This window comes from Maniola hyperantus, chromosome 1 (assembly GCF_902806685.2).
Source record: "Maniola hyperantus chromosome 1, iAphHyp1.2, whole genome shotgun sequence".
Lineage (NCBI taxonomy): Eukaryota > Metazoa > Arthropoda > Insecta > Lepidoptera > Nymphalidae > Maniola > Maniola hyperantus.
In genome coordinates this window covers 10,684,294-10,697,842 of record NC_048536.1, presented here as the reverse complement: position 1 = coordinate 10,697,842, position 13,549 = coordinate 10,684,294, and the positions used below count along the sequence as shown (strand labels likewise).

The window sequence follows — 13,549 nt, the reverse complement described above, 5'->3', positions numbered from 1 at the left end:
CCCGTATATACATGTGCTACAAATAAGAATACCGACACAGTGTTTCGTAACTCGTATACCTGTTATTTTATACTCACTACTAGTTACCCTATATAATAATAACGGTTCAAATCAGAAACAAGGAAGCAAATCGCTTCGTACGTATCCGTGTAATTTCGACTACGTACAGTCGTAATTCATCCAATTTCACTTCCTGTACAGAGAGAGATATAATATAATACTGCAAGAGTTAAACACAGAAATTACCATTCGCTGCAGAGGCGAAACTTTATGATCCACCGTTCGTTTTACTTTAACCGTAAGGTCTCGGGTCACTAGTTCCATTTCTCGGTTTGCTGTTGACTGCATCGTACCCATTGTCTTCCGCGTCATGGTGGGTTGTTCCGTTTCCTTTCTTTTATCATACACGTATAATAATATATATGTTAAGGAAAATAATGAAAGGGAAATCTAGCGCTACTTATGTAAGTATCTTCTCATAACAGACATCATTATTGGGACACAAATACATAGAAATAGCCAATCGTAATGGGGGGATCACGCTTGGTTTGGCCGAAAGACTACCCGACTTTAGGCACATCACACAAATAGAAGTTGCTAACAATTCTTTGTTTGTCGTCTCGCCTTGTTTAGTAGAAGTTATATAACACAACATGAGTACTAAGTTCGGGGTATTGGAAGTAGTTTTGAAACCTCAATATTTCAGTAACTTCTGGTACATGTACAATTGTACACTAATTTTCTTTGCCAATAAATTATTGAGTAGTTACCGCTATATTATGTCCTATACTTTTACGTGTAAGAACTTTTTCAGCGATATCATAGCGATAGCTATAAGCCATACCCGGCCAGGGTCGTGGTTGGATATAATAAAATACCTAAGGACGAAAATTGCGGCACTTATGTATTTTCCAACCATTTTTTATGCAATAACAAGCTGTTGTCCGCATTCTTGTCCGCGTTGAATGTGTTTATAAAACTTGGTGGTGAAAACCGCTTTAAACTAAAATGTTAAAAGTTACAAGGGAATACACAGACAAACACGGATTGCGATTTAAAAATTTAAAGATGGCTCGTTAAAGAGAAAACCTACAAAGCAAACGCCTAAATTTTAAGACCCAGTGGTTTAAGCTATTCATAGAGAATAAACAAGGACTTTCAAGCTTTAAAATTAACAGATTTTTTTGTATCCAGCTTAAACATTTTTGCGAAATAATTATTTTTGCGAAATATTTTTCAACATTATTCAAATCCATTTGCTTTAATGTAAAAAAATGATTTTTACATTAAAGCAAATGGATTTGTATTGAGTGAGTATCTTTTATATGAAACAAAGGTAAACAAAAAATACATAACATAATCGAAATTAAATCTTTTCATACGATAAAATTTGACTCAGGTCAATATACCCATGGTACTTTTGTAAAGATGGGTTTTATTCAAATTCTATTTAACTATTATCGTATTGGAGTTTACCAAGAATAGAATTTTATATACCTATTTTGAATTATGTAAGCGTAACATCAATTAATTCGCGATTGGGTTTTATTCGATAAAGTGGATAGTGTTTGAAGATAGGTAATAAATTGCGACATTTGAAACGGTGAGTAATCTCAATTCGTTAGTCTAATGGCCCAAGTCTAGTGATGATTATGTTGAATCGTAACCCTTATTGTTAAGACAATAAGAATTACAGGTATAGAGTGGGATAGAGGTATTAAGGCTGTATACCTGTTTGGAAGGAGACTGGCGCTTATCCCCAGGCCTCTTGTTAAATGGAGCTCATAATACACTTATATGGTGAACTAATTACTTATTTAATGGAGATAATTACTCAAGGCTTTTTCGCGAGAACAGAATTATTCACGAACTATATATTTTTTACGGTTTCCATATTAAAACAAGGAATCCTCATATATAGTCTATCTTATCTACATATATAAAAAAAGATTCCGACGAATTGAGAACCTCCTCCTTTTTTTGAAGTCGGTTAAAAAGGAAAAGGTGACTGACTGACTGACTGACTGATCTATCAACACACAGCTACAACTACTGGACGGATCGGGTTGAAATTTGGCATGCAGATAGCTATTATGACGGAGGCATCCGCTAAAAAAGGATTTTTCAAAATTCAACCGCTAAGGGGGTAAAAAAGGCGTTTGGAATTTACGTAGTCTAAGCGGACGAAGTCAGGAGTATAAGCTAGTTTTATATACAATCCGTCTGTTCATCTGCCAGTCCGGCAATTTTTGAAAAAAAAAACGACCGTTTTTGATAACGATCGCAGTCAAGTACCAACTAATTATTTAGACCATTCTTTGTATCTACTATACAATATCCACATTACACTAATTTGCAGTTCTGAAAGCTCTATAATAATAATTTAGTGTTTAATAAACTTCTAAGGGACTCCGGTATTACTGCCCTTCGATAATGACCGGGCGGTCGGACTACCTAAGATTGGACAAGTTATCCAAGTATTTTTAATTATGTCGTCCTTTGAGGCTCGTTTTATCTAAATTGTTAATGAAACTTTTTTACAGAAGATATAATTTTAATCAACTAATGACAGAGGTAAGTATTTAAAAATTAATTATTGATGTAAGTAGAAATTACTACGAGAAAATTCGGGCTGTTTGTTTCTTCGTGAAATTCAAAAATTTCGGCTTCGGCCATCTTTGGCCAAAAAAAAAAACAACCTTGGTCAAACCTTCGGCTTCATCTAAAAAAGGTCGAAGTTTTGGCCGAAGCGGCTTTTTTAGCAAGTGCCAAAATTAAACGAACTATTACGAATGTGCGAGAGCACAATGGAACAGGCAACGCGCAGGGTGTGGGGATTAAACTACGAAGTGCTGGCCGGCCAATCTTGAACTGAAGTTCTTAGGGCTATTTAATTAAACTATCGGCTTCGGCTCCGGTCGAAGGTTGTGGCAAAAGCCGATTAATCGGCTTCGGCTAGAAATCAATCTTCGAGTAAACACTACTGCTATGTGACTTATTTCTAACAAATAACAATAATAATAAATACACATACATTACATCTACTTCATTCTGTAGACCGTACCCAGGAAAATAGAACAAACTAAAGCTCTATACGACGTGAGGTTAAGAACTAAGAACTTGTATAGTAGAGTGTGGTTAACGGCGCGGGCGACCTAAGCGTCTTCCACAGTTTAGTTTAAGGGAAGAGTTTAATAGTTCAACAAGTTTACGATGGGCGTTGTTGAAATTGTTCCCTGTGTAATTTACTGCTACGAATCAACAATACGTCTCGAGTCAAAGGAAATTTGTTACCACTTATTTCTAAATAGTGAGAGATTTCTGTATTTGATACTTTTTTGATATGAGGGTTACAGTAGTAATACCGCATTGTGATTCTGGTTCATTCGGTTATAAGTCAATTTTATTATAATGCTGTCAATACCATCAATGTTTCCTCCTGATTTTATGCCATATTGCTAAACTGAATAGATCGCAATACTTTCACGCAATAATCGCGCAATCCTCACAGTCCATCCGTGAACCAATTTTGACGAAAGGTCTTGCATCTCGGGAACAGACATAGGCAACTTTTTGTCCCGAAAAATTAAAGAGTTCCCATAGGATTTATAAAATACCTGAATTCACTTGGAAGAAGTACCGAGCAACATCTATTGGTACAGAGACGGCTTTCATTCCGAAAACGTTTTTTAAACAAAAAAGGTTTTTTTAAAAACCAAAATCTGTGTGGGCGAGGTTACGGGCATCATCTAGTCACGTAATAATGATAGTGGTTTCTTTTGGGATATTATTGGGATTGTATATGGCCTACAATTCCTACTTATTCTAGGGTAACATTTACTCTTCTTTCATCTTATTTTCTTAAGTAAATCCTTGTCGCTCGTTAAGTTAGATGGAGTTAACGGTGATTTATTGTGTGAATTACTTATAGCTTCGTAGCGTAGTTAATAAAGGTCAAAGAAAGCCTTAATTAAAAGATAATAAACTGAGCTTCCACTATGGAGTTTAACTTTTGTAGATGATTTTATAGATACTACTTTCCTTTCTATTTTATGCAAAAGTAATGTACCTATATTCTTTCAGTACCTATGTGTTTGTGACGATTGTTGCTTTATCTAATTCATTTACTTTTTTAGATGCTACTTTACTGGTATTTGTATTTTTTATATTTTTAATTTTAAGTGTTGTTATAACCGTTTGGGTCTGAATAAAGAAAATAAAATATATACATATAGCTAAATATCATCTTCATCGTAATACGATATCTTATCTTGTAAATTATTTATCAAAACAGCACTGATACTGCTCAATTTCTTCATTCCAATACAGGCAACTATTGAGAAAGTAGAGTACCTATATACCTAGTCACTCTTACCTATATAAATATAAACCTCGTACCTCGACTTTTGCATTAATACGTTGTAGAAAGATTAAAAAGGAAGTCTTCTTTGCTACTTTAAAAGTAGTATCTGGAAATCTCGGGTAGACATAAAAAAATTAAGATGTTTTGAAAGAGCTTTCAAAGTGGTATGCAAATATTCGTCGAGACTAAAAGTAGACGGAAATAATAAGACTACAAAAGTTCTGTTCAACAGTCAAAGCAGGAGCTCCAAGAAATCTTTGTAATTTTCAAGTTTATGGACCCTCAAATTATTATTATTATAAGACTAGCTGATCCCCGCGGCTTCGCCCGCGTAGATTTAGGTTTTTAAAGATCCCGTATAGCCTATGTCACTCAGGAATAATGTAGCTTTCTACTGGTGAAAGAATTTTTAAAATCGGTTCAGTAGTTCTAAAGATTACCCCCTACAAACAAACTTAACGACATTACCTCTTTATATAATACAACGGGCCGTGCAGCAGAAATCGTAATATTTTAATTTCGCCATAACTTCAAAACCAAACGTCCAATTTTAATCATTCAAAGACCAAATATTATCTCCATAAACTGTTCTTAGTGATGAAATCATTTATTTTGATAAGGATTAATAGCATGAGTAAAATAAACGCGTTTAAATGTAGTCCAAAAAAAATTCAAGATTTTTAAATAAAAAAATGGTTGCTGTGCCTCACTCGACATAGATGGGTATAGTGTGTCGCGGACTTTTTTGTAGATATTTATAAGATCTACAATTAATTAGAACATTTTATGGTTCTATCTTTTATAGTTTAGGCAGCGTACGCAAAATAAGTAACTTTTCTGGTTGATTTTTTACACCTTGTGTCCGAAAAACCCAAATATCTTACGGAACCCTATTTTTTTCCAAAATAAAATATAGCCTATGTTACTCGTGGATAATGTAGCTTTCGAATGGTGAAAGAATTTTTAAAATCGGTCCAGTAGTTTTTGAGCCTATTCAGTACAAACAAACAAACAAACAAACAAACAAACAAACAAACAAACAAACAAAGTTTTCCTCTTTATAATATTAGTGTAGATAAGAAGAAGAAACGTTTAATAACAAAGTAATTCACACTCCACTCCACTCCGTAGGTTGGATCAGACCTTAGGAATTAAAAAGTTTTTTTTCTTATCATAAAATTTAAATTGAGTGTAGCCGTGTAATTAATTTTGTCAAAACGTTTAAAAATAACCTTTGTTTCTGTTAATTTGGACCCACAAATTGTTTTAAATTAAAGTGCCTAATGAAATGCAAATATACCAAGACAAACAAGGTTTTCCTCTGGTATTCTCCGTCACCGTCGCGATCCTTTTCTGACAGGCCATGTACATAAATACCTATATAAGTGTAATGTGTACATATTACATTCCACGAACGAGTACGCAGTACAACGACTTTCGTTTGTCTTGGATAGGATTACCAGTCTCGCAAAAACACTTTCCGGTGTTTACTTTACTGAAAGATATTCGATGTTTGCTTTACCTACTGAGAGTTAACTTTGAATTGGATAATTTGTAAATGCGATATATAAATTATGAGTTCTTTACGTAATCTGTGGCATGACGATGAGAATGCAAACAAGCTAAAGTTAGAAATCGGAAATTCTGTACGATAATATGATTATAAATTATAATACGTAATATTGATTTTATTTTCTTGGTTGTGTTAGGTTATGTAAAACGTCCGATAATCTATATACCTATATAAAAAGCGGAATACCACTCACTCATTCACTTACAGATACGCGCGGTAAAATTTCGTAGTGCAAGCTTACTTTTTAACCGACTTCAAAAAAAGGAGGAGGTTCTCAATTCGTCGGAATCTTTTTTTTTTTATGTATGTTCCCCGATTACTCGAAGACGCCTGGACCGATTTTGAAAATTCTTTTTTTGTTTGAAAGGGTATACTTCAAAGTTGGTCCCATTTAAATTTGGTGAAGATCTGATGAACATCTTCGAAGATAGATACTGGAACTCCTCAACAGATAAAAGTAAATTGCTCGCGATCAGTGTAATAGCTTAGTAAACAGTAGATTTTTAACCAGTCATAGCAACATGTTTTTAACAAGTCGGTTTTTATTTTTTTTGTAAAAAAAATTTATACTCCTACTTATACTTTCGTTTACTTAGAGATACCTATCTGAAAACAGAAATAAACAAAAATAAAACTACATTTAATCGAAAACAAGCGCCCGGGTATTGCCGATGAGGCCAAAAGATTTACGACGTTGTAAGAGAAAATTTTACTATACCTACTTCCAATTCCGTCAATACCTTCCGAAATGGGTCCCAGGGGAGATTTCACTAGCTCGATAAAATTGTACAAATCATCGAAATTGTCTCTCACTGATATACCGATTGTTAACATAATTTTAGCCTGAACCAAGGATGTTACGTATACAAAAACCGGCCAAGTGCAAGTCAGGCTCGCGCACCGAGGGTTCCGTACCAGTCATATTTTTTCGACATTTTGCACGATAAATCAAAAACTATTTCCGTAAAGCCTTTTCATGTGATACCCCATTTGGTACATTAATCTTACTTTGAAAGTTGAAAATTCTAATTATTTGTTCATGAACACATTTTAATTTGTGATGCAACCACAAATTCACGATATTCGGATTTTTCCTTTTACGTATGCTATACCTACCTACCTGCCAAATGTTATGATTTTAGGTCAACGGGGGGTACCCTAAAGGTTTCTTGACAAACAGATAGACAGACAACGAAGTGATCCTATAAGGGTTCCGTTGTTCCCTTTGAGGTACGGAACCCTAAAAAGAAGTAGATACGTTATGCATATCATATCTTACGTGAAGACTTACAACTACTACCTACACCTGAGTCGCATTTGTAGAGCGACATCTTTTCTACTCTCATGTGTTTTAAATCTTCTGTCTTACAACTCGTCCGAAATATCTGTGCACCTCGTTGGAATGCGCTTCCCCTCGCGTTTCCTCGCAGCTCACCCATTTTCGCCTATCCAGTACCGGTTCCAACGCAAGCGCGTTTCATGACATCACTAAGCCAGGTTCGAATATTTCCGACGGGTTGTGCTCATCATCGAGCACAAAATGTGATACGCCATGTACGCAATTTTTCTTTTTTTCTTTCTTTCCATGTAATATGAACGTAACATGTCTTGTCTTGAAGAGCCTAGAATTTTTTTCAATATATCATACTGATTCAATTTAAAGTTAAAAAGCTAACCATAGTAGATCAGAAAGGCACAAATTAAGAATTTCATAACAAATATTTTCTGTGGAATAAACTTAGCGACAGTGTCGTTTGCAAATTATAATAAAGTTTACAGCACCACTCATATCTCAAGCAATTAGACCCAATTATATCTTTATTACAATTTGAATAAAGTATAAAGGCAATGTGAAAGCGAAATTCTTATATGCTTGTTACGTTTTATAAGCTACGATTCATACATGTTTCATTTAAAAATCTTAGCAATTGTGTGATTCATAGATCAAACACGTTTACTACGGACTATATACCTAATGTCATATTACAGTAATAGCAAAGAATATTACGTACATTAGTATGTAAAAACGCGACACTCACGTGGTAAAGCGTTGTCCTTGTTTCGCTTGATTTACGTATAGCTCTGTCCTTGTCAATGGTAGATTGATTAAATCTGTTCATTTGTATGAAGTGTCGGAGATGTAGTATTAGATCTCGCTACTAGATCGCACAGTATAGTGGGTACCCGATATTTTCCTATCCTATAATTGAAAATGAGAACTCTTATTCGCATTATTGAAATTGCGATGTCAAACGAATCAACGTAATACTATGCCAATAAGTGAACTGAAGTGAAAGTGAAGTACAAACGATTTTATTTGTCTTATAGGAAAAAAATATGAAAAAATACTCAACCGCTGCAAATATTCATGGGCGGCGGTAATCACTACACATCAGGTGAACCGCCTGCTCGTTTACTTGTACTCTCTATTAAAAAAAGCTAGTATAATTTCTGAATATTACGTTTATAAGTATATGTACAAAAATAAATAATATATTTAAGAATAGGCAAGATTCATGTTAAATGGGGGCAAGTCAACTTGTATAGATTTAAGTTTTACCTATATCACTGTAATTCATGTACGTTTTCAGTTTCCCGTGTAAACATTTAATTGCGAGGAACTTGCCAAAATGGCTGTGATGGTACGAGCGATGACACTTTGCCAGCGATATTTATATTATGAATTGACTAATATAAATATCGCTGCGAGCATAAGCTAGTCTACCAATATAACTGGTACATTTTGCAATAATTAATAGTATTCCATGATTGTCAAGATGAAAATATTTAAAACCTAAATTGAAGCTACTAAGCCATGACAATTGACAAATCAAGTAGGTGATGTAAGCTACTACGAATATTGTACATAAAAGAAGCATTTTAATATTTTAGCGCCGATATCGTTTCTGTGATATAAGAACGAGTATTTACGGGTAAAGTCACTTGCGTGACAATAAGTACTCTTTGTCAGCAGTATCAGTACCCGCAGTACAAGATTTTACGTCTCACCAAACCAAACCAAATTCGAGAGTCGAAATACTTCCGCGTTACAGTAAACTGGATCTTAAGTGCCTTGTTTTAAAGCTCAAGTTTGTCTACACTTCTACAGCCAGCGCTCCAAGCGGAAACATTGCGAAATTAAAATCCGTGGCATTGAATATTTGACTTCAATTCAAGGCTGTTTAGGTCCATTTTACTGTAACGCGGAAGTATTTCGACTCTCGAATTTGGTTTGGTTTGGTGAGACGTAGAATCTTGTACTACGGGTACAGAGGTAGGACGTTATCTAGACACAAGATACCTAAGGGCTTTACATGCAAACCTAAACAATCTTTCTACATAATTTCGATTCCCGCGTATCTTACGAGGGAAGTTTACGTTTTTTACTAGTATTCAACAATGTATACGATTAAACGAACGGTATAGCTGTTTACTGATATTGAATTAGGTATTTTGAATACCAATGAAATCCATTTCGAAAGGGATTGAAATTGAAATGAACAAAAGCCTTGAATAAAAGGTATTGCTGGTGTGACAGCAGTCACAAAGGTTCTTGGTATAAAACGTACAAACATAGACCGTGTATATCGCTGACTTAGACCAATATGAATATACCTACAGGTTTTAGCGAAATTTTGTAGATATATTCTGAATTTATCGCAATAAATAAAATACATTGCAAATGAATATGAAAATAATATAATAATAGTATAATAAACATGTAAAATATATTAATACTGCACAAGTTATACGAATGTTATAATTTAATGACACAGTAGTTTATCTGCGGTGTGCAAAATAAAATGCAATTTGATAAATTTTAAATGAGTTTTAAAGTTATTCATAACATTTTTGGTCAGCGCTCACGTTGTTACCTAGTTAATTTTTATAACATGTTTCATGAAAAAGATGAAATAAGTACCTACTAAATATTTTATGTTTTTATGCATACCTAACTTGACAAGTTCCGATTTTAGGACCACAAGATTGTGAAGTCTTAATTTCACCTTATTATTTACTAGATGATGCCCGCGACTTCGTTCGCGTGGATTTCGGTTTTGAAAATCCCGTGAGAACTCTTTGATTTTCCAGGATAAAGAGTAGCCTATGTCCTTCCCCGGGATGCAAGCTATCTCTGTACCAAATTTCATCAAAATCGGTTGAACAGTTGGGCCGTGAAAAGCTAGCAGACAGACAGACACACTTTCGCAATTATAATATTAGTATGGAAGTACGCGACGCGACGGGTCGAGATGTCAATCGGGGTATGAGGCGGGGGGACGCACTGCGCACCCGCACGTCACACACGCTATCCCGCACCGGGTTAACGCGGGGGATGTGCGGGTGTGCGGGGCGTCCCCATCTCGATTGCCATTTTAACCTCTCACGTACCTACTATACCTACCGTGTGCCTGTGGTTTAATCACCAAATAATAATAATAAACTTGCAATTAAAAAAACACTGTAATATGAATTAACCTACTAGTGTTTTTTTCATAACTGTTATAATGTTATTGAATAAATTATTATTATTAATGTACACCTAGTACACGACAGATCGAGATTGAACTCTCGGGGTATGAGGCAGGGGGTACGCCCCGCTCACCCACGTGCCATCTCAACCTGTCCCGTTATATATACCTACCTAACTTTATTAAAACGTCTTATCAACTAATATTATCGAAAGTGACATTTATACCCTTTAGTTATTTTATTTTTTTTTAATTTCAAACCTACCTATTTTCAATATACATTGAAAATAGGTAGGAAGCATGTAGGAAAGTATAAAACGTAACGAAAGCTGATCCATTTTAACGACTCTATTTTACAGCGCTATTCAATAACTGTGATTGAAAGGCGTTCTCTTTAGTTTAGTACCAGTCAATTAATTGGTAATTCAGAATGCAATCGTAAAAGTCCCGTCAACTAGCCGATCCTGTGAAAGCACTTGTTTAGTATTACTTTTAACATATTCTTTAGAAAACTGCATACTTATAACATTAATCCTTTTGAAAGTTAAAATGGCTTTAAGCAGAGCCGAACAGCGCATAAGTAATAGCTGCATTAAATTGTTAATATAAATTCCGCATTCACTACTTGAATGCGATTATATTTTAAAGTTAACACTGTTGTTATCTTAAATCATTTTTGAATGACATAATATTTAACATTCAGAAGAATGCGCTTATTTTATAATGTGAAGTCTAACCTATTTGATAAGGTGACAGATTTTCGATTAGGCATGTTATTATAAACCCCTTTGATGACATAGTTTATTCCGGCGCTTCTTCTGCTTGAGGTCTTTTGACTTTACTGCTCAAGTATTAGAGGCGCCGGGATAACCTAACCCCCAAGTTAAACTGGTAATGTGTGGCACAGCTTTAAACAACAAAAGTTTTTCTTTCTTCTTTCTTTCTTTCTTTTGTTGCAAAACCAGACGGTTTTTATTTTTTGTTTAATCATTATAATTTACCATTAAGTACAGAGTTTTCAAGGTATAAAATGTGTTTCTGGCATGAAATAACTTGATAGACAGGACCTGGGCCCGATATCAAGAAACAGGTTATCTTTAGACGAAACCAGGATCTGGGAGGAAACGTTCCACTGAACCACAGGATGGCTGTTTTTTAGTAAGTCAGGCTTAAAGGAACTGGAAGAGTACCTACCTACATGGACCTCAAAAGAACCTAGAAAAGGAACAGAAAGCTCAAATTCGCCTATGACAGTAAGAAGGCTTTTAGCTACCAACATACGCAATTGGCGGCCAGATAAGTTACTCCGTGAGCACCGGATGACTCGTTTGAGATTTGCAAGAAATTCGCATCCTGGGATTCAAGCGGACTAAAGTATCGTACTTTTTTTCTGATAATGCTCGGATTTCATCCTTTGGCTATGACTGACGTCCGCGTCGGCAGGTGCTACGAAGATCGCTATGCAAAAACTGTGATTTGAAAAAATCACCACTTGAGGTGAAGGTCCGCATAATTTTTGTATAAGTGCCCGTTTTGCAAAGGAGTGTATATTCACACTGAAATATTTAAGTGTTTCTAGATAGAAAAATCAGGCCTCGATAGCAATAAACTCGCGCGTCAATAGTAACTAAATCTCTTCAAAGAGCTTTGTACCTCAAGGATTATGATGAGCCCTACGCAAATAGATAAAGTTTAGGTCACAAAGAGATTGTTGAACCATCTGCGCCCGTTGTCAAGGACAATTCAGTCAAGTGGCTTGGCTTCAGTCTTATCTATCTATATAATATATAAAACGATAAAGACTGACTGATAAATCATAGTAGGTACAGCTTAAACCGTTGATTCTAGAAACTTGAGATTTTCTCGGTAACGAAAACTTAGTAAGGGTTTTCGTTACCGAGAAAATCAATCTCAATATTTTTATAGAAATACCACAACAACAATTAGAACAATTTACTTTTACGAGACTTAAACTGTTCTAAAGATAGGCTTTCCTAGGAAAGCGGTGCTACCACATTACGGCCCCAATTTAGCGTCGAGTGCTGACAGCACAGCAAAGGCACTGAAACCTTGTTATACTGGACGGAGCTAAAGCTTATTGTCCATGTATCGAACTGCGTGTCATATGTCTGTGAGTTTTCACTAGTCGCTTAATGAACTACGTTGAGTTATTCGAAAAACGAGTGGATCAAAACATTGCGCCTTTCCTAGCGAGCGGGGGTAACGTACGGGTGTGTGGGGCGTCCCCCCGCCTCATACTCCGATTGCCTGCTAGACCTGTCGCGTACTATTCTCGTTAGTTTTAATATTGACATACATATTCAAATTCCATCCATTCCATCAAAGTTTGGGTACAGAACCGAAATTCCGGACATGACACGTAAAATTCTTATGGGGTCAGTTCTTAGGAATGTGTCTATCTCTGAGTTATTTGAAACAAATTTTAAGAGTGGAGATTAAACTGATTGAATCACAAGAATCATGATTTTCTTTTATGATTCTTGTAATCATTAAATTAGTTTAACTGACACACATTTTTGTTTCAAGCAAACCTGCAGTGTTCGTGTTAGAAATGGGGTCTACTGACAGGTACATAGAAATTCTATGGAAAAACATTAGGTATTAGTTCACTGAAAATAAAAATGTTGACATTATCGTAAATATTTGAGTTTCTTAACAAGAGGCCATTTGGTAGTTAGATTCTAGTTAACTGTAGTGTAGTTAAATGTAAGTTGCCCGAACCTGAGTTTATGAAATCGATTATGAAAAAAATATGTTATAATATGCTAGGTACTCACATTCGTCATGATCTTTGGCGGTGACGGTGAGGACCGTGTGCTGGATGTCTTCATTTTCGTCGACTTCCGCCTCGTATAGCTCCTTGTCGAAGTACGGGGGGTTGTCATTCTTGTCTGCGATGCCAATACGGATGAACTTTGTCACTGAAAATAAAATAATGAGTTACAATCGAGTTAAAATAAATGACCTAGATTAACAATACTATAATTTTGTGAAATTCGAAATCACGTGCCAATAGTGTTAAACAGTAAAAAAAAGGCAATGTGCGATGTTATAAATCTACACATTATCTACCATAATATATTCTCTATCACAATCAAATGACAGACGAGGATAGATATT

The 13,549-nt window shown here is 35.2% G+C and overlaps 1 protein-coding gene across 7 annotated transcripts in view; it reads right to left on the bottom strand.

Moving 5' to 3' along the window:
- Window positions 1–13,549, bottom strand: part of CadN (neural cadherin) — a 452,548-nt gene that overhangs the window by 87,963 nt on the left and 351,036 nt on the right. For all 7 annotated transcript variants that reach the window (XM_069501144.1, XM_069501129.1, XM_069501134.1 and 4 more), the window contains one exon: window positions 13,207–13,350. In XM_069501144.1, coding sequence (XP_069357245.1) covers window positions 13,207–13,350 — 144 coding nt within the window. The remainder of the gene's footprint in view (window positions 1–13,206; window positions 13,351–13,549) is intronic.